The sequence below is a fragment of the Macaca fascicularis genome, chromosome 1 (genome assembly GCF_037993035.2).
Source record: "Macaca fascicularis isolate 582-1 chromosome 1, T2T-MFA8v1.1".
Classification (NCBI taxonomy): domain Eukaryota; kingdom Metazoa; phylum Chordata; class Mammalia; order Primates; family Cercopithecidae; genus Macaca; species Macaca fascicularis.
The window spans coordinates 201,835,343-201,862,892 of record NC_088375.1 but is presented as its reverse complement, the minus strand read 5'-3'; the positions used below and the strand labels follow the sequence as shown (position 1 = coordinate 201,862,892).

Below are 27,550 nucleotides of genomic sequence, written 5' to 3'. Positions count from 1 at the left end.
GACACATGAAGCTTGGCTCACAATTGAGACTTGACTTACAATTGCACAATTCCACGGTGGCGTGGAGCCTGGTTTAACCTCCCACTTTAAATCCCAGGGGGATCACAGTCCTGGTGGCTGCTGCCCGTCACTGAAGCCATCGTCAGAGTTGAGAAACATTTCCAGAGAGGTCCAGTAAAGGGACTTCTGGCTTTAGCTTTGGATGGACCTGGTCTGATTTCCAGCTCTGCTGAGTACTGGCTGTGGGTCCTCTGGGAAGTGATGTTTCCCTGCTCAAACACTGAGATAATGATACCAGCCTCAGGGGCATGTCTCGATGGTTAGATAAGGTGTGAAAGGTACCAGTACTTTGCTTGCTGACTACAAATGGGGACTCTGAATGGGGTTACTGCCATTCTACCGTTTTTATCTGTCCTGGATAAGGCCTTTGTTGATCCCTCCTTCCTTCCCAAGCCTGGCCTTGGTCCCCTCTCTTAATGTGTTAAATGTGGGGTTCATGATATCAGCCTGACAACCCCAGATTCTTTCATTCAGGAATTCTCTGGATGTGTATCAAATATATCTCTTGGAGACACCCTCATTTCCAGGAGTCCCCAGCTGATGTAAATTAGGCCTCTAGAGTTACTTCCAGACACTTGGAAACTGTGAGTAAAGCCTGGGAAGTGGCCAGCATTTCTTGGAGCTGCTGCTGAGGCTGAGTGGGGGGAAGGTGGAATGCGCCATGGAGCGGGTGCTCCGACCCCAGAGGGAGAAGGCTGAGCAAAGACAGATCCACTGAGCCAAAATGAGAGGGCATGGTTTGAGGGCAGTCACAGGGATCTGAGAGGATGGGGGAGGGCTTGGGATACTCTAGTTTCGGAATCACCTCAGTCACTTCCCTGTCAACTGGGCTGCTCTCCATCAGCCAGTCAGAGACCCCTCCACCCACCCGTGCCAACAGCCCCTCCCCCATCCTTGTTCTCATCCCTCTTCCTAGAAACCCAGGCAGGTCAATGACTGAGGTGGTTCCCCCTCCCCTCACCCCAGCTCCAGGCTGTAGATGAAGATCCACCTGTGGTCTGCAGTCTAACCTCCCTCATTCTGCAGGTGAGGAAGCCGAGGATGTCTTAGGGTGTAAATAACAGAAAGCCAACACCAGTCCAGGGCTCCCAGGGGTGCTGGGCTCCCTGCACACTGCAGAGAGCGCCCAGTGGCCTGGGAGACACAGTAGCAAATGGAAGAAGCTGCTTCCCTCATTTCTGCTTGCCAGCATAATTTCACAAGCCTCTGACTCTGTGACCATGTGCAGCTCTCTGGAGGGATGCTTTGGAGACAAGACAGAGTAGTGGGCATGGCCCCCTACGTCTCTTGCCTGAGTCACTATATTCCTTAAAAGATAATTGAACCTAGTCCTTGCCTTTTCCTGTACAGAAGATAGCGTCTGATGGTTTTCATGATTATGCCTCTGTAATCTATAGCCCAGACACACTCTTACATGCAAACGTTGATGTGACTCTGCTTTAATGTTACTTCTGAGCAAATGAGATGTGATTTTGCATGTACTAAACCTCCACCACCTGTATATAAGCGGTGGGCTAAAATACTGTCCTGAGGCTGACTGATAGAACCGCTCTAAAGGGCCGCTGCTGGGCTCTAGGTCTATCTATAGTACTCAGTAAGACTTCTAAGTAAAGTGAACCTGAATTCTTTAAAAGCTTGATATTTCTTCTTTAGTCGACAGTCTTTTCCACTTAAGTGTGCACAGCCCATGTGTCCACAGGCAGAGCCTGTCCTACCTCCCAGCCAGGATGCTTCCCCATCAGTCACAGGTGGGATAGACCTCAGGACTGTCCTGGCCTAGGCGGTCCCTTACCCTTCATAGACCATAAGGAGAAAGACTACTTAGGTCAGAGCCAGTCCAGAGGTTCAGGAAACCCACACAGCTCCAGCCACTGACTCTGGGAGGCAGCTGGGGGCATAGGGTAGGGCCTCCTTAAGTGCACTGCACTTTATAGCTTACCAATAAATCATGTGAAATCGGTGTTATTATCCTCATCTTCCATGTGGGAAAACAGTCCCAGAGAGGGTGGTCCTTTTTCTAAAGTCACACAGTCACACAGTGATGGAGCCTGGACTTGAGCTGAGGTCTGTGTGGTTCCCGAAACCAGGCTCTTGCCACTGCCCCATGAGCTGCCCACTGCCTGCTCCCAAGACTACCACCACCTGTCCTCCAGGTAAGGACTGACAGCCCTCCCTGGCTGGTAAGTTTTTGGACAGGTTTGCGGTGTGGCGCTTGCCAGCATGGGATATGGGACTCCAGGTAAGTCATGGCTTCTCTCTGAACCCCATTTTTCCTCCTCTGTAAAATGAGCATAATACCATTTACCCAGCCGGGCTGCTTTGTGGATTAGCTCTGCTCGTGTGTGTGCACTGCCTGGGACAGAGCTGGGTGGGCCTGTGTGTTTGTCAGAATGAGTGGAACTGGCTACTGACATCTGTAACTTTAATACAAATTGATCATAACTCATAAAACGGGCAACATTTTAAATAAAAATACTTCTGGGGTGGCCCAGATTCTGGTAGTTGAAGGGGTGGGGTAGGGCTGACAATTCCTCTTGCCCAAGGGAGGCCCCGGCAGGTGGGGGGCTGCCACTGTAAGAACCCCCTATGTTTAGCTCTTCTGGCTACCTTGGGATGGTGTGTTCAGAGACCCCAAGTGCAGAATCGAGGCCCCAGAACTAGAAAGAAAAGTCAAGGCCGGGGAGTTTTAGGCTGAGTCTTGCAGCCCACTCCTCCAGTTCCCACCTCTGGGCAGGGACAGAACCAAGGGGCAGGACAACCCTAGATGTGGACTCCACCCTCTCCCGAGTTCTTCACAATTGGATGCTGTGGCAAAAAAACACAGGTGGGGCTTGCTCAGCCCACCTGAACTTCCTTCTAGTGAGCCTTTTTGTATGACTGAAGTTGGAAAGAGGAAAACGACATTTCCCAGACTCCCTTGCAGCCAAGGTTCTGGATCTGACTTAAGTTCCCCCAAACAGAATCTCTTGTAAAAATTTAGATTTGGGAACTGAGTGAAGTGGGAGAGGGGCAGGCCTCGGGACATCCACTGGCTGGCACGGACCGTGGCAGAGGGAGCCTAGTTCTGCAGTCAGCAGCTTTCTGGCGCAGTGGCTTCCTGCGGATGGGGTCAGCTTTCCTGGTCACAACAGACATGATGAATCTGGCGCTGGGAGTCGTTCCTGGAAATTCAGCAGAGTCTGCTTCTCCAGCTCTTCCAACAATGTTGCAAGCCACCAGGGGCCAGGTAATAAATCCTTGCCTAATTAAACCAGCTACAAGTGGCTCTTGTTTTCTGCAGCAGGATCCTAACTGAGATAGATGCCAAGTCTGACGAGAGGTCCCAGCCAACAGCCCCTCCCAGTGCTTGGGTCCTAATTACAACAACAGCTTCTGGAAGCCTCCTGCACCCTAGCAGGTCACAGAGGCTTGGCTGAAGAGGGTTGGCTGGACTCTTGTTCAGAGCTGCTGGGGACCTCGATCATCCAGGGAGGCTTGTCCTGCAGTTGCTTTTAGGCTAATGGGCTCTGCATCAGCTTTGGGTATACACTCACCCTGACCTTGGGCCTGTGCGCAGGAAGGTGGTGGCACATGACTGTAATGTGTGGACTTAACTACCAGGTGCCTTCCACAGGCCACAGCAGCATCATTGACCAGCAGATCGGTGGGAAAAGTAGGAACCATATAGTTCTTGGTGTGGGGGTGGCAGGAGAGGTTGGTTCTCAGGCAACCCTAGGACACTACCTGTGTCCACTGTGGACTGGGGTCCAGGGTAAATGGCCCATCACTAGCTTGGTCAGGGGCAAGTCTTAGGCCATGGGACATAAGAGGGTGCTGTGTGTCTTTCGGGCTGCCAACTACTGGCCAGGCTCTGACACTTCCTGAGGCCAGGGCTGGGCAGGAGGGAGACACTGGAAGGTAGTCCCCTGCCCCTGAGAGGATGGGGCTGAGGGTTGGGCAGGGGTTGCCCTGAGGAGAAGCCATGTCACATCCTTGGATCAAAGCTGTATCCCCATCAAGGTCAGAGCTACAGAACATCGATGCTGGAAGAGAGTTTAGGAAGTAGAGAATGCAACCTCCATTTTACAGACAGGGACATGGAGACTGGAGGGTAAACAACTGGCCTGAGGTCTCCAGTGGCCACTGTGGGCCGTAGTCCAGGTCTTCCATCTCCTGGGCAGGGCTCTTGCAGGTGGCAGTGGCCCTAGGAGGCTGTGGTCTGCTTCGGCCTGGACTAGATGCGGACGGTGTTGATCCGCAGCGGCTGAACGTTCTTGCCATTGGCGTGGCTCTGGCCAGGGCTGAAGTAAGAGCAGAGCTTGCCAGGGAACTTCTCGCGGAAGGTGTAGAGCCAGGACATGTCATCAGCATTGTAGAAGATGAGCAAGCCTTGATCGTAGTCCAGGAAGACGCCCACCTTGTCAAGCTTGTCCCGGACGTTGAGCCGCGTCCAGGGCTCCGTGCAGGCGCTGTACTGGTTGCCATCGTGCATCACGATGCAGTAGAAGCCGCGGCTGGGCTGGATCTGGATGCTGCCCTTGCGGCTTGCAGCTTCGTGCGCCAGCCCGATCACCCACTGGGTCTTCTCTGCCACCACCACCTCCCAGTAGTGGACGCCACTACTGAAGGCTTCAGAACCCAGCACCGACACCTCCACATCGAAGCGCTTTGGTGAGTCCTGCAGCGGCTGTGGGTGCAGGTTGCCGTAAGCCACAATGGTGCAGTCGTCCGACAGGATCAGGCGCTGGTGGGCTGTGCCTGGGTCCAGGGTTAGGGCGGCTGGCACTGTGGGGGGTGGAGGAGGGAGAGAAGATGAGTGGGGAGAAGGCTGTGGACCTACCATGCAGTGCCTTCCTGAGGGCAGAGTTCTGGTTGGTACGTAGGAGGCCTCTGACCTGCTGTGTGACCTCAAATACAAGGGTGCCCTCTCTGGGCCTCATCTTCCTCCTCTGTAAAATGGAAGGGTGGTGGTTAAGGTCCTTCCAGATATTATCTGCAGGGGAGCAGGGGCTACAGCTGCTTGTTCACTGCCGGATGCCCAGGGCGAAGCACATAGTGGGCACTGGCAAATGTTTGTTGAATTAACCAGAATGAGGCCTAGAATTGGGGAATTTTAGAGCTGGGAGGGAGCTTCCAGATGATCCAGTTGCTACTGCTCCCCTAGGGGGAATGGGGAAATTTGTGAGTGTGTTCAGGTCGTCTTAACGACAGCTGGGATCCAGGGATGCTAAAGACCACGAAATGGACAGGACAGTTCTGCAAAGGGAATTTCTGCCCCACACCTTCCCTGACTCCCAGTGATTTCCACATGTCCCAGCAGACATTCATGTGGATGAAAAATCTTTTTTATAAGGATCAGAAACTATAACCTAGTTCCATTTCATGTATAAACATGAAATAATTTTTTGCAGTTTTAATATACCCTGAATATTTCAGAATGCAACCACCATGTAAATGAAGGGAAGGCTGCATCTGTTTTGTTTGGAACTTCCCTAAAAAATGTTTGTTTTGTTGGAAAATACATCCCTAAGGACAGCACCACTGACCGAGACAACCTACCTGTATAGGCATTTGAGGCAGGATGGTGTTTTACCTATGACGAGAGGACCTGGCTACTTTGCTATGTTTTCTAGTGTGATTGTGGGTGAGCATCTACATGTTGACATACAAAATATTTGATTATTAATAATTTCCTTCTATTTTCCTTTATATTAATAGTCAGAGTATGTATATATGTACATATACACACACAACACTTGAAACTGTGAAAAGGTTACACTTGAAATTGTAAAAAGGTTATATTATCTTTGAGATATTACAAATGATTTGTTAGGAAAAGTAGACAATGGGTCTGAAAAGATTGAAAACCATGAATTCTAGGCCACCTCTTCCATTTGACAGATGAGGAAACGGAGACCCAGAGGGGAGACATGACAAACTTAGATCATCCTGCAAATATTGGCAGAGCCAGGACTAACCAAGGCCGTCTGCAGTCTAGCTCCAGTCCTTTCTCCCAGCCAGCCTCTCACTTCTGCCCCTACCCGACTCAGGTCCGAAGCTTCTGCTCACATGGTTCCCTCCACCTCCTCCTCTCTGCTTGTTGTAACCATCCCCAGAGGCTCAATTCAAAAGGCCCACCCTGTGGGAAGCCTTCCTGGTCGCCCAGCAGATGTGCTCATTCTGTCCTCTGAAATTCCTTTTTCTTCTTCTTTGTGTTATTTATTTATTTATTTATTTATTTTGGAGACAGAGTCTTGCTGTATCCCCCAGGCTGGAATGCAGTGGCGTGATCTTGGCTCACTGCAACCTTCACCTCCCAGGTTCAAGTGATTCTCCTGCCTCAGTCTCCTGAGTAGCTAGGATTATAGGCACCCGCCACCACGCCCGGCTAATTTTTTGTATTTTTAGTAGAGATAGGGTTTCGCCATGTTGGCCAGGCTGGTCTTGAACTCCTGACCTCAGGTGATCTGCCCACTTCGGCCTCCCAAAGTGCTGGGATTACAGGTATGAGCCACCGTGCTGGCTTCTTCTTTTTTAAAAAAATAGAAGACAGGGTCTCACTCTGTCACCCATGCTGGAGTGCAGTAGTATCATCATAGCTCATTGGAGCCTCCAACTCCTAGGCTTAAGTGATCCTCCTGCCTCAGCCTCTTGAGTAGCTGAGACTATAGGCATGCATCACTATGCAGAGCTAATTTTTAAATTTTTCATAGAGATGAGGTTTCGCTACGTTGGCCAGGCTGGTCTCGAACTCCTGGCCTCAAGTGATCCTGCTGCCTCAGCCTCTCACAGTGCTGGGATTATAGGTGTGAGCCACCGTACCTGGCCTGAAATTCTTTAGCTTTATTTGTGCCCTGCTACTGGCATGCGGTATTATCTTCTGTGATCACATTTTGCCCTATTTCTCCAATTGCACCAAAGGACTGTGTACTATCTAACTGGGCTCTCCCTTGTATGTCCAGAGCCCAGCCCAGGGCCTGGCATGTGGCAGGTTTCCGGAAAGACTCACCAAATTAAACCGGCTGTGTTTGTGTTGGGCAGGTGGCATGGGCTGCATCACCTGGTTCTGGGCTGGCCACACCGGCTTAGCAGGTCTGACTCTAAAAATTTCATGAACTCTTGTTAAGACCTCTGTTTACTCTCTGCTCCCTGAGGGAGCTGATAACCAGCCAGAGGAGAAGGAGGAACCTGGGATTGGCTTTCCTTAGCCTGAGTGACCGTTTCCAGGCAAGAGCAAGACAGAGGTGAGGAAAAGTGGGAAGAAGGAATGTTGCCTCCATTCCTTGGGGGTCTTGGACATCCAGCTCTCTGGTTCTTTTCTTATCTGGCAAAGTGGGGACGTGGTTATGCTTGGCGGGAGCATTCCCCCTACTTCAGTTGCCTCTGTTGGCTGCATTCACGCACAGAAATAAGATGCCTCAATGATGGGGACTGTCTCCAACAGGGAGCCACATCCAGTCCCTGAACTGTGCCTCTGTTCATATACCCACTGGACCGCTGACCTGTATCAAGTTCCTTCCATGGTCTTTGCCAGGAGTAACTTTAGTTTTGCATTTTACCCTCTTTGTTTCTGTCCTTTGGACTTAGAGGGCTGTATGGAAGTAATTAGCCCTGTGAATAGAGGGGTCAATGGAAACACAATCCTCTGTCCAGGGACATAGAAGACGGGGAGCCAAGAGAAGACGGACACTGATGTTTCATCCTGTGGTCTGACTGGCCACAGGCAGCTTGTCAAAACCAGGGGGCCCCTGCCCGGTGGAATGTGGGGAATTCCCACAGTGGGGTTGGGAAGTGGGAGTGGGAAGAAGCTGTAGGAGGAGTGTGTGGTAGGGGGAAGAGCTAGGGCGAGAAGAGGAATGTAATCAGACATAGGTGGGCCACCCCTATGACACTGGTGTGGATTTCACTCAGGTGTGGCGGCGGAGGGGCAGAAGAGCGATGCACCGTGCCCAGGCATGAAGAGCAGCAGTTCAGAGTGCTGGGGGAATCCAGGCATAATATCTAAGGCGCCTGGGTGATTTGAGACCAGCTACAGGCAGCAACCAAGGCTCAGGGCAGAAGGACTGGTGAGGAGCAGGCATGAGGGCTCAGCCTCAGACTTGTAGCTTATGTAGGGCAAGGTGGGCCACTTGTGGTGCCACTGATGAGTGGGAGGGTATCCTAGGAGGGAGATAAGGGAGCTCTCAGTGGGTCTGAGACCAGCAGACAAAGATGAGCCTGCAGATTGGAGGAAATCCTGACCCACCGAATGCCAGCCCTGGCGAGTGGACCTGCCCTGCTTGAAGCCCAGGGGACAGGATGGGTACAGGGCCTGCCACTCACTGGGCTGGCCTAGGGGCAGGGCATACCACTCTGTTAGGCAGGGGGTGTGGCCTGACTCTTAGGAGGCTTCTATACCCCAAGGGGTGAGGCTGGGCAGGGCCTGGCACCCTGGCTGGAGCCACCTCCAAGGCCTTGCATGCATCATTAACACAGGGTCTTGGCTCCTGGGGCTCCCTCCCTGAGGCTAGGGCTAACAGGAATAACAACCTTCAGACCAGAGAGGGACCTGGAAGGGGCATGGCAATACCTCTTCCCCCTCTGAGAAGTCAGTCCCTCCATCTGTCTCTCATCCCCAGGAGGTGACAGGCCCTGCGAAACAAGTGTAGTCCCCGGGGGCTCACTATTCTACAGGTCAGAGCTCATTTCTAAGTCCCGGGACACCAAGATTTATAAAAACAAAAAGCCAGACACTGAGGCAGCCCATCTGGTCTCCAGGTGTGTTCTCCATTTATTTAAGCCTCTCTGAGACCTTGAGGTCAAAGGCATTCAGGAAGGATCATGAACTGTGGAGGTCCCAGGAGATGTTTCCCGGCCACCACCGAGCAATCACATTCTGCCCAAGCAGCGGAGAAAGCCCTCCCGGGGCACAGCCCAGCACAGCTGCTTGGCAGTGAGTGGATTGTGTTTCTTTGTTCTCAAGAACAGAGGCTCCGAGCATGCAGAGGCCTGACAGAACATGAAAGGCTGGCTGTCAGCGTTTTCCTCTGGCCAGGCCTTTAAAAAACCTGGTTTCTTAGTCCCTCAGATGTACAGGGAAGGCATGTGCAAAAACATTCTCACACTTACTAGCTCATTGGAGCACCACGACAGTCCCAGGGGCATAAATTGTTCTAGCCATTTTTCAGAGGAGACTGAGGCTCCAAGGAGACGACTCTGAGGTAAGTGGCTTGCTCGAGCTGCCACTTGGGGACGAAGCAGAGTTGGAACTTGAGCTGAGGTCTTTTCGCATCATGCTCTTTCCAGCATGTGGCCCCAGAAAGCCTGTTCAGCAAGATGGGAAGCCGGGTGCGGCGGCTCATGCCTGTAATCCCAGCACTTTGGGAGGCCGAGGCAGGTGGATCACCTGAGGTTGGGAGTTCGAGATCAGGCTGACCAACATGTAGAAACCCTGTCTCTACTAAAAATACAAAAAATTAGCTGGGCATGGTGGAACATGCTTGTAATCCCAGCTACTTGGGAGACTGAGGCCAGAGAATTGCTAGAACCCGGGAGGCGGAGGTTGTGGTGAGCCGAGATCGCACCACTGTACTTCCAGCCTGGGCAACAAGAGCGAAAAGAAAAAAAAAAAAAAAAAGAAAAAAAAAAGACTGGGGAACCATCTGTCGATTCGTGACAATAATAATAAACAGACAGGAATCAAGTACTTACTAAGTGTTACAGGATCATTATTACAAACAAATACTTTAATCTGCACAGCTACCCTGGGAGAGAAATGCAACTACCCTTGTTTTACAGATGAGGAAACTGGGGCTCAGAGAGGGGAGAGAATTGCCCTGGGTCACACAGCTAGGCAGGGAATGCGCTGCGACTCAAAATGACTGGATTCAGATTAGCAAGGGAAGGGGAGCGAGCAGCCCAGGAAGGGGAGGAGGCAGGAGCAAGGCAGGCTGCTCCTGGTGTCCTTGGGACAATGGGCTGCCTGGCCTGGCTGGGGAGGCAGTTTGTGCCTGGGAGTTGGGAGATTTAGACCAGGTAGGTAGGAAGGTCACAGTTGGAGGAGAGCTTCCTAATGTTAGGCTGGGGGTGGGACAGGGGCGTGGGAGGTGGGGGAGAGTAGAAGTGCCAGAGCAGGGGAGTGACAGGTGCTGGATGGGGTTCGCAGGTGACCCAATAGGAAGCCTGAGCCGGAGGGGAGGGGCAGGCAGGAAGCTGCTAGAATCCATGGGCTAGGTCCCTGGAGGCACCCCTCCCATCTGGACATAAAGGGCTTTGGTGCTGGCAGAGGAGCCAGAGTGACTTCACAGGCCCCACAGATAAAGGAAGGGGCCCAGCCAACCAGGCAGCTGCTCTTTGAACTCCGCAGGGGCCTCTGCTCTGGGCAGGATGTTGGAGCACAGGCTGTTCCTCCCTCAGCCCCTCTCTGGCAGGCAGCTTTCTCTGGGGCAGTGGTTCTCAGCTGGGCCAATTTTGCTTCCCAGGGACATTTGGCAAAGTCCGGAGACATTTTTGGTTGTTACAACTGAGTGGGGTGGCTACCGGCATCTAGTGGGTAGAGGCCAGGGATGCCACTAAACATCCTGCAGTGCACAAGGTGGGGCCCTGCAACAAGGAATGGTCCAGCCTCCGGTATCAATGGGGCTGAGGTTGAGAAACCCTGCACTGGGGTGACGGCAAGTTCCACATCCCTTTGCTCACTTGTGAGGGAGTTGAGAAGGGAACGCTAGCATCCCTGTTTCACAGAGGAAGAAGCTAAAGCTCAGAGGAGGCAGTGATTTGTCCCAGGCTGTGCAGCAAGTTTCTTCAGTCAACAAATATTTACTAAGCACCTACTTTATGCGAGGCACTATTCTAGAAACAGAACTGGGACTAGGACCCATTCATTTTTTAGGCATTCATTGACAAACATTTGCTGTGCTGGCTGCTGGGAGTGAATCAGACCTGGCCCCTGACCCTCAGAGTTCACAGTCTAGAGAGTGAGACAGCCACACAGACAATGACAAGACAGTGAGACTAGGTAAGACCAGGTTGCCTTTGAGAAATCTGGGAAGGCTTCTCAGAGGAAGTGTTTATAAACTAAGATGCCAAGGAGAGTAAGAGTTGGCCACCAAAGGCTAAGGATTGTGTGGAGGGCTTTAGCCAAAGGGAACGGCATGTGCAAACATGTAGATGAGGGAGAATATGGCTCATTTAAGATCTGAAGATGGGCAGGGTGTGGTGGCTCACGCCTGTAATACCAGCACTTTGGGAGGCTGAGACTAAGTTCTAGGAGGCAAAAGCACATCCAAGGCTCCGATTCCCTCCCCAGTCACTGACCCAGGAGAGCCCTGGAGCGCCTGGGGAGCCTTCTAGCCTCAGCTGCCACCTGCTCCACGTCTGTCACAGCTCGGAGAGGCAGTCCAGGTACCTCAGCCTGGCATTCAAGGCTGTATAGGATCTGGGGCCTGCCAGCTTCTCATTCTCTCTTCCATTATCTTGCTCAGCTATAGGAACCATCTTTAGATCTTTTTTTTTTTAAATTAAACTAAAAAAAAATTTTTTTTTGAGGCCAGGTGCGGTGGCTCACGCCTGTAATCCCAACACTTTGGGAGGCCAAGGTGGGCAGATCACAAGGTCAGGAGTTCAAGACCACCCTGGCCAACATGGTGAAACCCCGTCTCTACAAAAAATACAAAAATTAGCTGGGCGTGGTGGTAGGTGCCTGTAGTCCCAGCTACAGTGGGGCTTTGGTGCCCACTTATTCTACTTTCTCTGGGCTCTTGGAGATGAACTGTCTGGGCTCCCAGCAGAAGCTGGCTCTCAGCCATGCAGCAGATCGCAGTCAAGGCTGGGCAGCAGTCAAGGCTGTCACTCCTGCAACTCCCTCTCCTACATCCTTAATTCTGTCCCCTCTACTGGATCTTTCCAATAATCTCACCGATATGCTGTATTTCTTCTATCATAAAAAACAGCACTACTGCATTCTCTCTCCTTCGCTTGAGTAAAACTCCTTTAAAGCATTGCCTCCACCTCTCTTGGACCAGCTCCAACCAGGCTTTGGCCCCTATTGCTCCACCCAGCCAGCTCTCATCAAGGCCACCAATGACTTCCTTGTTGCTAAACCTGGAGAATAGTCTGTTCTGAGTTCTCCCACGCTTGGCTCAGCAGCCTTTGTCACCATTAGCCACTCTCTCCTGGAAACGCTTCCTCCAGGCTTCGAGGACATACCTGGGTTGCCCTCCTATCCCTCCGACTACTCCCTCTAGGTCTCCTTGGCTGGGTGCCCCTCCTGTCCCTGACTTCTAGGAGTGTCCCGGGGCTCCTGATGTTAGGGCAGCACTCTGTCTTTTCTATCTACCCCCACTTCCTAGGTGATCTTGTCCAGGCTCATTAAATGCTGTCCATATGCTAATGATGCCAGTGCTGACCTTCCTCTTGTATTGCTGGCTTGTCATCCCTACTGCATTTTCAACATCAGCACTGAGATATCTAATTGGCATCACCAACCTTACAGGCTTACAACTTCATCCTTTTAGTCACTTTGGCTGAAATAATTGCTATCTCCCTTGTCTTCTTTCTTTCACGCCTGGATTTGCTAATCCACTAGCAAATCCTGTTGGTTGTCCCTACAAAATATGTCCTAAATCCTACCCCTTACCACCCCCTCCACTACAATCACCCTGCTTCACACCCACATCACCTCTTGCCTGGATTACCCAGTGGTCTCCTAACCCATTTCCCAGCCCCCATCCTTCACCCGCTTCATTCTATTCTCAACCCACTAGCCAGAGGGATCCTTAAAAAACTTAAACCAGCTCACGTCACTTCACTGCTCCAAGCCCTCCATTGGCTCTCATCTCACTCAGCATAAAATCCAAAGTTCTCACAATGACCTACAGACCCTCGTGGTCTGGCCACTGCTACCTTCTCAATCTCTTCACCTCCACCCTCCTTCTCACTCTTCTCCCTCCAGCCACATTAGCCTCCTTGCTCTTCCTGCCTTGGAAACAGAGTGAGACTGGTGAGAGTGAGATGTGCTCCTGCCTCAGGGCCTTTGCACTTGCTGTTCCCAGGCCAGGAACACTCTTCCTCCAGATACCTATGTGGCTCACTCTCCTTCAGCCCTTGACTCTAATGCCGCCTTCTCGGTGCACGCTGGTTCCTGGACCACCTGTCTAAAATCTGCATCCTGTCTCACCTTTCCCAGCCCCCTTCCTTATTTATTTGTCAGTATCTAATTGCTCTGTATTTTCCTGAATTACTTTTGTCCACTTTCTCTCTCACACCCTAGGATGTAAGATGTGTGAGGGCAGGGATTTTTACCTGTTTTGCTCACTGTGGTGTCTCCAGCACCTAGAACAGTTCCTGGTGTGAACTGTTATATACCCCACTGTATAGAAGGAGCCTATGAAGTGTCCAGGCCTCAGTCATTTCATCTGGAGAATGGGTTTGCTAATGGAACCTACCTCATGGTTTGTTTGTTTTTTTTCCCTTTTTTTTCCGAGATGGAGTCTTGCTCTGTTGCCCAGGCTGGAGTGCAGTGGCTCAATCTCAGCTCACTGCACCCTCTGCCTCCTGGATTCAAGCAATTCTCCTGCCTCAGCCTTTCGAGTAGCTGGGATTACAGGTGTGTGCCACCACACCCAGCTAATTTTTATATTTTTAGTAGAGACAGGGTTTCACCATGTTGACCAGGCTGGTCTCAAACTCCTGACCTCATGATCCACCTACCTCAGCCTCCCAAAGTGCTGGGATTACAGGCGTGAGCCACCACGCCCGGCCATCTCATGGAGTTTTACGAAGGTTCACTGAGCTGAGTGATTGTGCAGGTGCTCAGGACAGGTCCCAGAACACACTAGGTGCTCCGCAAGGCACTCTGCTCATGGACAAGATCAGGGAGGTAAACACAACTGCCCCATGCTGTGTTTAGGACAGAGGGCTGGGCTGCGCTGGGACCATGATAACCCACGCCTTACCTGGGTGGATGTCCTGGAACAAGGACTTCCAGATGGTATACTGCAGGGGGCCTGTGTACTTGGAAGTCGGGAAGTCTTCATACGTGAGGTTGGTCTCATGGATTTTTCCCTTGAGCCTGGAAGGAGAGCAGGAAAGGAGGCTGCACCAGGGACTAGATTCCTGCCCCAATGCCAGGGGCCCTGCAGCCACCTTCAGGGCAGCTGGCATAGGACGTGATCATGAGTGAGAAGTCTGTGGGACTCAGATTCAAGTGCCTGCTTGTGCTGCTTCTGGCCTCTCTAACCATTCCCTCAGTCTTCTCATCTTTAAAATGGGTGCTATGCTAGCATCAGCCTTCTAGGCTTTTTGCGAGAATTACGTGGCATAACATATACAGATGCTCAGCACAGTGCTTGGCTCATGATCAACGCCAAATTCATGATCTTAGCAATCAGCGTTGATCACCGACAAACCAATGACTAAGTGTTACTACTACTAAGGGAAGCTTTAGGGTCACAGAGACCTAGGCTTGAATCCTGAGTTCAAGAAATTCTCCTGCCTCAGCCTCCTGAGTAGCTGGGACTACAGGCGCCCGCCACCACACCCGGCTAATTTTTGTATTTTTTTTTTAGTAGAGACGGGGTTTCACCATGTTGGTCAGGCTGGTCCTGAACTCCTGATCCACCCACCTCGGCCTCCCAAAGTGCTGGGATTACAGGCATGAGCCACCGCACCCAGCAGGAGCCTCAGTTTCTACATGCATGAAATGATGATGACAGTGGTAACTACTTTCAAAGGGACTGAGAGGGTTACAGTATATAAAGCCTTTATATAATATCATGTAATGCCAACATTATCATAAATAAAATAATATCTAATATATTTATATTATATGATTGTAAACACTATTAAATGTTACCTACTATCTATAATGTGTACAGAATATATTACATATATAATAATGTAAACACATGAAGTCTTTATTCCCAGATCCTTTCTCTCCTGCACCCCTAGAGCCAACACAGCAGGGTCAAAGTGGCTGCCCTCTAGATGGTTTTCAAACTGTGTCCCTCACCATTGCTGCTGCTCCTCTAGTTCAAGCCTCATTGGCTTCATACTCAAGGCTTCATGCTCCTACCCATAGCAGACGTCCCATAAATGTTTGATGAAGATTTGAATGAAAGAATTCTCTGCTAAGGATCCCACCTGCCTCCACTCCCATTGCCCAGCATGGGTTGAGGAGGGGACGGTCAGCCGGGGAGGGCCCCTGGCAGGTGGCACTTACCGCTCGGACAGTGAGGCCACCCCGGCCAGGAAGGTGTGCCGGTCGGTTTCGGCCAGCCGCTCCTGCAGGATCTGGGCTCCCTCCTGCACCTTGCGCAGCTGCTGGCTGTAGCGCTGGACTTTCTGCTCGATGTCAGTCAGCGTGCGGGCCGTGTCTGCCTCCAGCTCCTCCAGCATGGCCTTCTGGCGCTCGCGCAGCAGCCGGTGCAGCCGCTCGAAGGCCTCACCGATAGTGGTCCGCAGGCTCTTGGTGGAAGACTGTGGGGGACAGTCGTCAGGGGTTATGGCTGGGGGAGCAGATGGAGTGATCTCTGGGTGAGAGGAGGAAATTGAGAGCCTTGACACGTAGAGAGGAAAGGGTGGGAAAGGGCACACGTAGTGGGGGGAATGTCACATGCAAAGGCATGGTGGTAGGAAAGGATGGGCATGTTCTTTGTGGTCCATTAAATAGCTAATGAAATGGCCCAGGTGAGAAAATGAGGCTTGAACTAGAGGAGCAGCAGCAATGGTGAGGAACACGGTTTGAGAAACATCTAGAGGGCAGCCTCTTTGACTCTGCTGTGTTGGCTAGAGGGGTACAGAAGAGAAAGGAGCTGGGGATAATGCCCAGGTTTCTGGCTTGGGGGTAGGAGGGATGAGGGAGCTGGAGTGAGGGCTAGGGGGCAGGGTGAAGATATTCTCTCAGGGACATAGTGAAGTCTTTATTATTATTTTTTTACTTTTATTATTATTATTTTTTTGAGATGGAGTTTTGCTCTTGTCACCCAGGCTGGAGTGCAATGGTGTGATCTCGGCTCACTGCAACCTCTGCCTCCTGGGTTCAGGCGATTCTCCAGCCTCAGCCTCCCTAGTAGCTGGGATTACAGGAGTCCGCCACTATGCCTGGATAATTTTTGTATTTTTAGTAGAGATGGGGTTTCACCATGTTGGCCAGGCTGGTCTCAAACGCCTGACCTTAGGTGATGTGCCCATCTTGGCCTCCCAAAGTGCTGGGATTACGGGCGTGAGCCATTGCGCCCAGCTGAAGTCTTTATTTAAAAAAAATCATTCATGGGGCTCATTCAGAGGGCTCAAGGAAAGATGACAAGGAGATCACATACATCAAAGAGCTTTGTAAATTGCAATGTGCTGAGAAAACCTCGGTGGTTACTCGCTGTGTCCCGTTACCTCTAGGACCCTCTGGCAAAGGAACGAGAACTGGTGTCTGTGGACAGGATCAGGGAGGTAAGCATGAGCTTTCAGTTTTCTCTGCCCCCGCGGGCACTGTGAGGCTCAGGAAGGGTGAAGAAGTGAAGGGCACAGGTTTGGTGCCCGACAGCCCGCATAAGGATTCTAGCTCTGGGTCTCTAGCTGTGGCAACGTCAGTTGCCTAAGAGCTATGAACCTTAGTTTTCTTATCTGTGAAAGGGGTAACAAAACCTGCATTGTAGGATTGTGGTGAAGATGAAATGAGGAGGTGGTATGTGACACACCCCATGGCGCAAAGAGCCTGGTTATTGAAGAGTGCAATTCTAATAAGCGTTTCCTGGAAGTCTTCATTGAGAGCCAGCTTCTGAGCTGGGCCCTGAGGGATGGGCAGGATGTCAGTTGTGGGTGGGGGGAACAGGCAGAGGGAGCCGCCTGAGGAAGGGCTTAGCGTCAGGACGACACGGGCTACAGAAGTGCGGCCAGGCTGCAGCAGCATGTGGGGCCTGCCTCTGCAATTTTACTTTGTGGGATTCTGGCTGTGAGTTCATGGAGTCAGAAACCCCACTGTGTTCAGTGCCCAGGGCTCTGTGGGAGGCTCCACAAAGGCTCAATTAGGGCCTGTTCCCTCCCCGATGCGCGGCTGCTGGCCTGCAGGAAGAACTGCTGGCGGCGGGCCAGCCTCGCTGCGCATGCCCACCCAGAATGTCAGGCAGACAAAGGGGGGCGGAGGAGAGGCTGGGGATGCACAGCCAGGCTGCTGTGGCCTTCCTGAGCCCCCTCACCCGGGGAGGGTGGAGGCCTCTGCAGCGGCATGTTGCCGATGGGGAAGATGGGGTCCGGCATCCCTGCCCTGCCTGGAGCTGCCCTCCACAGGCGCCCAGACTCCACAGCTGCTCCTCTGGCTCCTCCTAGACCACTCTGCAGCAGCACTTAGCCCACTGGCCACCCTCTCCTAGTTGAAAGTTCTGCTTTGCCTCCCATCTCTGTGACTGCTGCCTCTCTGCCTCCCATGTTCCTCGGGGCTCATCCAGGTCAGCGCCTTCCATCCTCACCCTCTACACCTGCCCTCATTTTCTTTTTTTTTTTTTTTTTTTTTGAGACGGAGTCTTGCTCTGTCGCCCAGGCTGGAGTGCAGTGGCCGGATCTCAGCTCACTGCAAGCTCTGCCTCCCGGGTTCACGCCATTCTCCTGCCTCAGCCTCCCGAGTAGCTGAGACTACAGGCGCCTGCCACCTCGCCCGGCTAGATTTTTATATTTTTTTAGTAGAGACGGGGTTTCACTGTGTTAGCCAGGATGGTCTCGATCTCCTGACCTCGTGATCCGCCCGTCTCGGCCTCCCAAAGTGCTGGGATTACAGGCTTGAGCCACCGCACCCAGCCTACCTGCCCTCATTTTCAACTCGAACTGCTTTAAGGATGGTTCCCAAGTCCGTATGGATGGCCTTGCCTGTCTCCTGAGTGCCACACCCATTTTTCCAATGGTCTCCCCAACACATCCCCCTGGGGTCCCACAGGTCTTTCCAACTCACTTGGTCTACAAGTCAACTCTTGTCTTTGCCAGCAAACTCACTGTCAGAGTAATCCTTCTAAAGTGCCAACTGGATCACAGATGATCCTGAGTTTAGAAGCCTTCCTTAGCTCCTTGACGTGCAGTAAAATGCCAGACTCTTCAGTCTGGCATTCAAGGACCTTCTCAATTTAACCCTAGCTTACCTCCCTAGTGCCACTGCATTGCAACTGCACCTGCCTAGAATGACCCTACCCAAACCCTGTATTCAACTGGCAAACTCCTACTCATCCTGCAAGACCTAGCTTGAAAGTGACCTCCTCAGACATAACTTTCCTCTCTTTCAGGCACTTGGATGTTCCCAGAGCCTTCTGTCAACAGTCTTAATACATTGTCCCACATTTTCTGTCTTCCTGGCTAGTGAGTAAGCTCCCGCTGGGTAGGACTGACATCTACTTCGGCTCTGCACCCCTGTGCCCATCCCAGGGCCTGGTACAAGGCTGGCAATCAGGAACTGCTTGAGGGGTGAAGGAGGGAAGCAGGGAAGAGTCTTGTCCAAGATTGCTCCACAGAGCTGGGTGCAGGCTCCATCTTTTTTCCAGGCTGGAGTTTCAATGTCTCAAGGACGAGAGAGGATGGGAGGGAAAGGGAGGAAGGCAGGGACAGGGCAGCCAGCAGTGGAACATCAGAGTGACAGCCACCCCTGGAGCCCCAAGTACATTCCCGATGAGTCCTACTGACCCACCCAGCTTGCTGACCACAAAGCCATAGCTCTTCCAGGATACCCCAGGAGACATCCCAGCTGGAATATGCACTGGACTCTGACAGGACTGGATGGTAAACTCCCAAGTTGCCATTTACTGGCTGTGGGACTTCAGGTTGGTCACTCAACCTCTCTGTGCCTCAGTTTCCTCACTGATAAAATTGAGATAACAACAGTTCCTACCTGGGACGATTTTTTTTCTTTCCTGTTTGTTTATTTGTTTGTTTTGAGATGGAGTCTCGCTCTTGTCGCCCAGGCTGGAGTGCAGTGGCTCGATATTGGCTCACTGCAACCTCCACCTCCCGGATTCAAGCGATTCTCCTGCCTCAGCCTCTACAGTAGCTGGGATTACAGGCACCCACCACCACGCTCAGCTAATTTTTGTATTTTTAGTAGAGACGGGATTTCACCGTGTTGGCCAGGCTGGTCTTGAACTTCTGAACTCAGGTGATCTGCCCGCCTTGGCCTCCCAAAGTGCTGGGATTACAGGCATGAGCCACCACACCCAGCCGATTTTTTTTTCTTTTCACTCACGTTTTTTTTATAACTACTTATTGTGTGCCAGACACTGTGCTAGGTTTTGGGGAATCCTGCTCTCATGGAGGTGACATTCTGTGGGTTGGCAGGATAATGAAGGGGAACACGATTCTCAGCAAAGAGAAAAGTTCTGCTCAACTGGTGTACCCCATTTATTCTAGTTCTTTCTAGGGCAGAGTCACCCTTTCCCCAACCCCCTCCTTTCAGCTCCGTGGCTGAGGAAACAGCCCCCACCCCAACCCACAACATCCTTTGGAGCACCCTGGGGCCTGGAGGCACTGGGGCCCTTTCAGAAAAACACCCTGCCAAGAATGCATCACCCTGCCAGGGCGCCACCAAGGAAAACACAGGGTCTGAGGAGGGAGATCAGATAGGCCCTCAGGCCAGGCCATTGGAGGGGCAGGCACAGCAGGAAAGCCGAGTCAGGCACCAGGTGAAATATGACCTCCAAAGCATCCATAGGCATTTCTTGTATAAACACCCCAGTCCAGACAGGAAGTGGGGCTGGGGGAACTGGAGGGGGACGTGGCCCCACAGGACCCCCCAGAGGCAGACAGATGGACAGGAAAGCGGGGGAGGAAGAGGTCAGTGGAGAAAAACAAAGAGGGGATGGGGCATGGAGAGAAGAGAAGAAAGTGCTGCTGGGGAGAAGGAACAGACCATAATACTCCCCTCTCGTCCAGAGAGAGGCTTCCATTTGCTTCTCATCATCCGAGAGGTACAGAATCACCAGACAGATGGGGAAACTGAGGCTGTGAGAAGCAATGAGGCCAGCATCCTGTGACTGTTTATTGCCTGTTGCCCACTGAAGGTCCTGCCCAGAGGCACTCTGGAATGTTCTGTGAAGAATTGTTTGTCATGACCTTCTTGAGACCCCACAGTGGGTTGGTGGCCAAGCTGGGGCACAAATCTGGGTTTCCAACAGTGTCTCCAGGCCCCAGGATGACCTCCAGAGGCCCGGTGCATTCCTAAGGCTCTGCTGCAGCTTCTGCTGACAGAGCAGGGTCAGCCTGAAATCACCCCAGGCCTCATGACACAGAGTCACTGTACAGTGGGGACTCCACCCGGCCCTTCCAGTCCCAGAGTGCTGGACTGACCCTGGCAGTCCCCACTGGACAGATGGGAAGGCTGGGGGTCCAGAAAAGCATGCAATTTACCCAAAGTCACACAGTGAGTTAGTGGTGGGATCAGAACCCATGTCCTTCTCAGGTCAGTGGAAAGATTTGTTTGTTTGTTTGTTTGTTTATTTCCCAAACCATGGTAGCCAGAGACTGCAGAGTTTGGCCCTACCTTTCAGAGTCCATATCCCATAGCCTGAGCTTAAGGGGAGATGATACCAGGGCTGGGCCACCTCTGGAGGGCTTCGAGGGGACATGCTCAGGATTGACTCCTAGGCAATAGGCTTATTCATCCATTCATTCATTGTAGAGACAGGGTATCACTCTGTCATCCAGGCTGGAGTGCAGTGGCATGATCATGGCCTACTGCAACCTCAAACTCCTGGACTCAGGCGATCCTCCCATCTGTCTGAGTCTCCAGAGTAGCTGGGACTACAGGCATGTGCCACCACACCTAGCTATATTCAATTATTATTATTATTATTATTATTATTATTATTTTATTTTATTTTTGTAGAGAAGACATCTTTCTGTATTGACCAGGCTGGTCTCAAACTCCTGGGCTCAAGCCATCATCTCGTCTTGGCCTCTGAAGAGGCTGGGACTACAAGTGCGTGTCACCACACCAGGGTTGGGCGTTTTTAATAAGGGGAGAGGAAAAAGAGACTGAGCACATTCCCCAGCCCTTCAGGACGCCGGGGCCGCGAAGCGGGGGAGGTTTCCGGGGATCCCTGAACCCGCCTCAACTTCCACCCAAAGTGGCAAGGGAGAAATGGCCCCATCCTTAACCCAGGGACCAGCCCAAATCCTTACCGCCAGTCACGATGGGGTGGGTCCCACCCCATTTAACTTCACGGACGCCCCACCATCTTCCCCACCCTGACCGTTCTCACTCCAGGTTTGGCTCCTTGAAGCCCGGTTTCCGGGCACACCTGAGGCCCCGCCCCTCTTCCCCAGCTAGCCCCACCCCTCGAATCCCTGCCCTCATCTCTGTCGGTCCCGCCCCTGCGCCCGGGCCAGGCTCACCTTGGTCTCCGCCAGTTGTCGCTTGAGCAGCTGCAGCGCCTCAGTGTGCTCCCGCTCGCTGTCTTGAAGGGCCTGAAGTTGTTCCTTCAGCTCCCTCTGAAACACACACACGGCTGGGATGGGGGCGGGGGCCGCGCCTGGCCCAGGCTTTCATCCCTGACCACTGCCAGTCGCTGAGGGTTAGCCTGGCCTCTGTCCCCACCTCCAACCCTTGCCTCCCGTCACAGTTCAACCACCAGCAAGTCCTGTAGAGTCTGTCTCCTAAATACCTCCAGAATCCGTCCCTATCTTTCACCCGCATCTTTGCAACAGCCTCCTCCTCTCTGGCTAACCTAGAGGCTTCTGTGACAATCAACCTCCACATACACACTCTCCGGCTCCCCACACTTGGCCCTGGATCCCTGCTTAGAATTAAGGCAGGGGTCTCCAACCCCCAGACCACAGATGGGTATCGGTCGGCAGCTTGTTAGGAACCTGGCTGCACAGCAGGAGCTGGGTGGTGGTGGGGAGGGGCAAACCTTCATCTGTATTTACAGCCGCTCCCCATCGCTGGCATTACCACCTGACTCCACCTGCTGTCGGATCAGTGGTAGCATTAGATTCTCATAGGAGTGTGAACTGCACATGGGAGGGATCTAGGTTGCCTGCTCCTTATGAGAATCTAATGCCTGATGATCACTCACTGTCTCCTGTCACCCCCAGATGGGACTGTCTAGCTGCGGAAAAACAAGCTCAGGGCTCCCACTGATTCTACATCATGGTGAGTTGTGTAATTATTTCATTATATATTACAATTAAATAATAGTAGAAATAAAGTGCACAATAAATGTAATGTGCTTGAATCATCCCAAAACCATCACCCTACCCCCACCACCCACGGTTTGTGGAAAAATTGTCTTCCATGAAGCTGGTCCCTGGTGCTAAAAAGGTTGAGGACTGCTGCTCTAAGGAACCAAAGCTGCACCAGTCCAATGCTACAGACTAGCTGCCAACATTCTCTGAGGGCTACAGTGGGCTGGGCGCTGTTCTTAGCTCTTTGCTTGTATTAATTCACTTGGGCCTCTCAGTAACCCTAAGGGAGGCACGATTATTATCTCCATCTTCTGATGGAGAAAAAGATATAGAGAGGTCAAGAAACTGGCCCCACAGCCTACAGATAAGCATGTAACGGTAAAGAAGGAATGGGAACCCGGGCAGCCTGGTTGTGGAGACCATGATCTTGATGCCTGGTGACACGTTTTCTACCATGATGACTCCTGCGATGACTAACAACAAATCCACGACACACAAGATATCAGAATTTTAAATAAAAGCATGATCAGCATCACTGATTTTTCCTTTGTCGCAGGTTCCAGTGTGGCTCAGCAGAGCACTGTTAGTGATCCTGGCCTTGTTTGAAATGTTGAATTTTGTTCATCATGGGTTTTTTGCATTTATTTTGATTTAAGAAACACTGCATTAAATACTATTCATCTCGATTGCTGAGTTTGGGGCACCTTCTGATCCCACCTCTGTCTCCAACACCTTCCCCCGTTACTCCCAACCAGCCAGTGGCCTTCCTCCTGTGCCTCTACCGTCTTGAGCTCATTCCAACCTTCAACCTATGCCCTAGGACTATTCCCTCTGGCTGGTGGCCTCCACTCTCAAGAGTTTCTCATGGTGACTCCTTTGTACCATTAACTTAACTCAGCTTCCACCTCCTTGAAGAGTCTTGCCTGACGACCCCACGTACACTGGCACCTCCTCATACCCTGTCACGCATCTGGATTCACGGTCTTCCTTGCACCTTCTGCTGTCTGAATGTATTTGACTGTGTCTTTACTGCCTGTCTCCTCACTAGAATGTGAGTTTCATGAGAGTAGTAGGAATCTTGTCTGGCTTGTTCCCTGCCTTATGCCCAGGGACTCAGTGATTATTCGTCAAGTGATAAAAGGGGTGTGGAGGTGAGTGCTGCCCAGCACAGGGTCCAGCTGTCTGCAGGCATTGAGAATCTCGCCCATTGTATTATCGCCAGTTGTTTTCCTGTCTGTCTCTCCTCCGTCCCGTATTGGCCCATGAGTCCTCCAGGTCGGCTCCTATTGCTCCCTCTCCATATACCTCGCACCCAGCAGCAGCCTGGCACTGAGACGGGACTCAAGGATGCTTGCTGCATGAATAGAATTCCTGGAAATGGCCTCTGAGTTCCCCAGGCAGCCTGGGCTGTGAGCAGTGCCAGGAAGGCTGACTTACCTGTTCACATCCACCTCCCTCCCACTCATTCAGCTTGTCAGACCAGGGAGGGCCTCGGTAAATGTCTAGTTCAATTAATTTTACAGACTAGGCAGCAACGTGGGAAAATGTTCATGATGACATTCTGATGGAAGAATGCAGAAAACAAAATTATCTTTGAATACTATTGATCATTCACTTAACAAATATTTCTTGGGCAACTATTATGTACCAGGCACTGTTGAGGCACTGGGATATGGCAAAGGACAAGACAGACACAGTCCTTGACCATAGAGACTAGTCTAGTGGGGACGACAGACAACAAACAAGGAAAATAATAGCGGAGCGAGGTTACCAATATGGTGTGTCCTCCAGAGAAAATAAAGCAGTGTGAGATGAAGGGGACTTTAGGTAGGGTGGCCAGGGAAGGCTTCTCTGAGGAGGTGACAGCAGAAGGATGAGGAAGAGCCAGCCATGGAAATGGGGGTAAGATAGAAAAAAATAAGCTGCTCTTTTTGAGAGCCCATGCAGATGCAATGGTTGGAACTCTGGCAGCCATCTTAGGCCATGAGGCAACTGTAAAGACTGAAGTCACAAGCCGAAACCAGAAGAGTAGAAGGAAGAAGGAGCCTGAGTCCCTGATGACTACGGGGCTGCCACACCATTGGTTTACCCAGTGACATGCTAGGAAGCTGGCTGTCTCAGAAAAACTTTTTTTTTTTAAGCCCCAACAGTGCCAATTTCCATGATGTGAATGCTCCCACTCAAGTGGATTTCAAGTTATCAGTGTGAAGTAGTAGTTGGACTCGGCATTGGGATGAGATGCACACAATCAGCTCTCAGGAGCCAGTGCAACCCGCTGCAGCACACCCTACCTGGAGTCCTTTCCTAGAGACTTGTCTTACATGAGAGAGAAATGCACCCCATCTGACTGCAGCTACTTCAGCCAGGGCTCTGTTACTAACAGCTGAAAGTCATTCCTAACATTCATATGCAGCTTGAGCAGATGCATTCCTTGGAGCAGAGGAATCTTGCTTGACTAAGAGAGTAGAAAGACTGCTCCTCAGGTGCCCCTGACAGCCTTGGGCTGTCCAGCCTGGGACACAGTGTGGCTGACGGCAGATGTGGAGGAGATGGGCCGAGTGCTACAATTCTTCCCCTGGAGGTCCCCGTGGGTCCACAGAAGACCCAGCCACCCAGGCAGCTCTTCAGGATTTCTAAGAAACTGCCTTGGAGTCTAGTTCCTCACATTGCTCAGGGCACTCGAGAAACCTGGACGAATTCCTCCCTGATTTCGGAGTCAGGGAATAAGGACAGCGGGCTTCCTCCTTCCTTCTGGATCCTGGGAGAATCGGAACACTCATTTGCCCATTCCACAAACATGTGGCGAGACCTTGGGCCCCGCATGGTGCTGTGTCAGGGATGGGGACAGGGATAAGGGAAGAGTCCCAAACCTGATGCCACGAGGTGTGCATGTGTTGGGGTGACAGTCAGGGACACAGACACTTACATCACGGGGAATGCTGCGATCGTGTTAGGAGATCCCAAACTTGCTCCTCTCCCTATATTCCCCATCTCAGTGAAGGGCCCCCCTCCCCCAACTCCATCCCAGCCAGAAACCTCGGAGTGAGAGTCATCCTGAGTCCTACCGCCTCCAGGCCAATCCAGTGACCAGGTTTGCTCTGGAATTTGTTCTCTCCTCTCTCTGTGTGCCGCCTCTGGTTCAGTTTTCACCACTTCTTTTCTGGGCTGTGGCCCCAGGCTCCTCCCTGCCTCTAGCTCTCCTGCTGCTCCAAGTGCCCTGCATAGCAGCTGCAGTGATTGTTCTAAAGGGCAGATCTATAAATGCTTTCCCCTCTCACTCTCCCCATTGTGCCAGTCCGCAGATTTCCACATTGTCTGAGAAGAAAGGCACAAAGCCTTAGGGTGACATTCAAGGCTCTTCACTGCTGGCCCCAACCTTTTCTTCTCCAGTCCTAGCTCTTGGTCCAGATGTGTGCTGTCCAATACGACACTTGTGGCTATTTAAATTGCAATTAATTAAAATGAAATAAAATGGAAAATTCAGTTCCTCGGTTGCACTGGTCACATTTCAAGTGCTTGCCAGCCACATGGGCTGCTGTATCAGACAGTGCAGACACAGAACTGCCCATTCTCCCAGAGAGTTCTAGCGGACGGTACTGCTCCAGACACACTAAGCAGCTCACACGGCTCTCCAGGCCTTTACACATCTCTCAAGACCCAGAGCAAATGTCACCTCCCCTGGGAGTCCATATCTCAAACTCTGTGTGCACAGTGTCCCACACTTGTATCCTGATGGCACATACTGCATTTTAATTGCAAGATTACCTGTCAATCTCCCCTACTAGGCTGGGCACAGTGGCTCACACCTGTAATCCCAACACTTTGGGAGGCTGAGGCAGGTGGATCACCTGAGGTCAGAAGTTCAAAACCAGCCTGACCAACATGGCAAAACCCCGTCTCTACTAAAAATACAAAAATTAGCCGGGCATGGTGGTGGGTGCCTGTAATCCTGGCTACTTGGGAGGCTGAGGTGAGAAAAATCGCTTTAACTGAGGTGGAAGTTGCAGTGAGCCAAGATCATGCCACTGCACTCCAGCCTGGGCGACAGAGCCCAGTCTCTAAAAAAAAAAAAAAAAAAAAAATCCCCTACTAGATTGTACACTCCAGCCTGGGTGACAGAGCAAGACTCCATCTTTAAAAACAGAAACAAAAAATTATCCCCTACTAGACTGTGGGCTCTTGAGGGCAGGGACTGTGGAAAGGGGAGATTTTCACAATCTCAGTACCTAGGACAGGGCCACACACCGCTGGCCTCGCTGAGTCTTCAGGATGTTCCTGCCCAGGGATGAGGCTAGGCTGGGTCAGAGCTCACCTCTGAAAGGTGGGAGGGGAGAGAAGGCCCCCAGCAGGCAGAGTTCCCTGGGTGGGCTAGGTGCAGAGCCTGAGGGAACATCTAACCTAGGAAAACTAAACCCTAGAGTCCAGACGGCAGGACTTAGAAGGCTGCCTGAGCTGTGTCACCCCTCCCCCTCCAACATGTCTCCTTCCTCGGTTAGAAAAATGGCTCTACCACCCATTAGGCTGTGTGAACCTGGGATGTCACCTAACCTCTCTGTGCCCCAGTGCCTTGTCTGAAAAATGGGGATAATCATATCTCCTAGGGTTGGGAGGGTAAAATGAGACAATGGTAAGAAGTGTTCAGCCTCACAGGGCACAGAGCCTGGCACACCCTGGGTGCTCGGGAGACAGAGCGGTCACTGTGTCCCGTATGCGGCTTCCTAGTCGCTTCTTTGTGTTTTCATCCCTCACTGTGTCCAGGTGGCCCCTCCTTCCCTTCTCAGATGGCCAGAGCAGGAAGAGGCTGCAGGGACCATCTGGTCCAACCCCTTGGATTGCCAGGACAGGAAACACAGGCCCAAGGGAAGGGACCGACTGGCCCACGGCCACACACAGCTTGACAGAGGAGAACAAACTGGAAATTTTACTCCAGCAGAGAGGTCACACAGGAAACTGGAGCCTGATAAACTCCCAAGTGATAGAGCTTAACCCTGAGGAAGGACACCCGGTAACCACAAAGATGCAGGACCAGAGGGACTGGAGGCGGCTGTGGTTTGGGTTTTAATTTCACAGGCATCTTGTCGACCTAATTCTCACAACAATTCATAAGGTTAGTAGTGTCTTTATTGCACCCATCTCACAGAGGGGGAAATTGAGGGTCAGTGAGGTTAGGCAGTTGCCTAAGTTCACACAGCTAGTAAGGGCAGAGGGGAGGCTCTCAGTGGCTCCAAAAATCCATGTTCAAAATCTCTTGGCCTCCCTACCTCCCATGCAAGTCAATGCAGCAAAAATTTCTGAGTACCCAGTGAGTGTCAGGCTTTGTGCTGGCCGCTCCAGGGGAGGGTCTATACATGCTCCTTGAAGAATTTGCAGTTAGTTGAGGAGG

At 51.8% G+C, this 27,550-nt stretch overlaps 1 protein-coding gene and 1 long non-coding RNA gene across 9 annotated transcripts in view; one reads left to right on the top strand and one right to left on the bottom strand.

Annotated features, from left to right (window-relative positions):
- The window catches only part of LOC135966536 (uncharacterized), a 39,241-nt gene extending 13,590 nt beyond the window's left edge, over nt 1–25,651 (top strand). Inside the window, exons 1-6 of one of the 6 annotated variants that reach the window (XR_012423039.1) lie at nt 14,586–14,734; nt 16,411–16,461; nt 18,279–18,809; nt 20,867–20,959; nt 22,078–22,135; nt 22,724–22,851. This is a non-coding gene — a long non-coding RNA (uncharacterized lncRNA). Of the gene's footprint in view, nt 1–14,585; nt 14,735–16,410; nt 16,462–18,278; nt 18,810–20,866; nt 20,960–22,077; nt 22,136–22,723 lie in introns of those variants that run through there. The other 5 variants (XR_012423041.1, XR_012423038.1, XR_012423045.1 and 2 more) reach the window with 5 other exon arrangements.
- TRIM62 (tripartite motif containing 62) overlaps nt 2,466–27,550 on the bottom strand; it is a 35,597-nt gene continuing 10,512 nt past the window's right edge. For 2 of the 3 annotated variants that reach the window (XM_005544059.4, XM_045375268.2), the window contains 4 exons: nt 21,376–21,471; nt 15,239–15,495; nt 13,974–14,089; nt 2,466–4,824 (listed from right to left, as the gene is read on the bottom strand). In XM_005544059.4, the coding sequence (XP_005544116.2) occupies nt 4,274–4,824; nt 13,974–14,089; nt 15,239–15,495; nt 21,376–21,471 (1,020 nt within the window). In that variant the 3' untranslated portion in view covers nt 2,466–4,273. Of the gene's footprint in view, nt 4,825–13,973; nt 14,090–15,238; nt 15,525–21,375; nt 21,472–27,550 lie in introns of those variants that run through there. The other variant, XM_074013129.1, reaches the window with a different exon arrangement.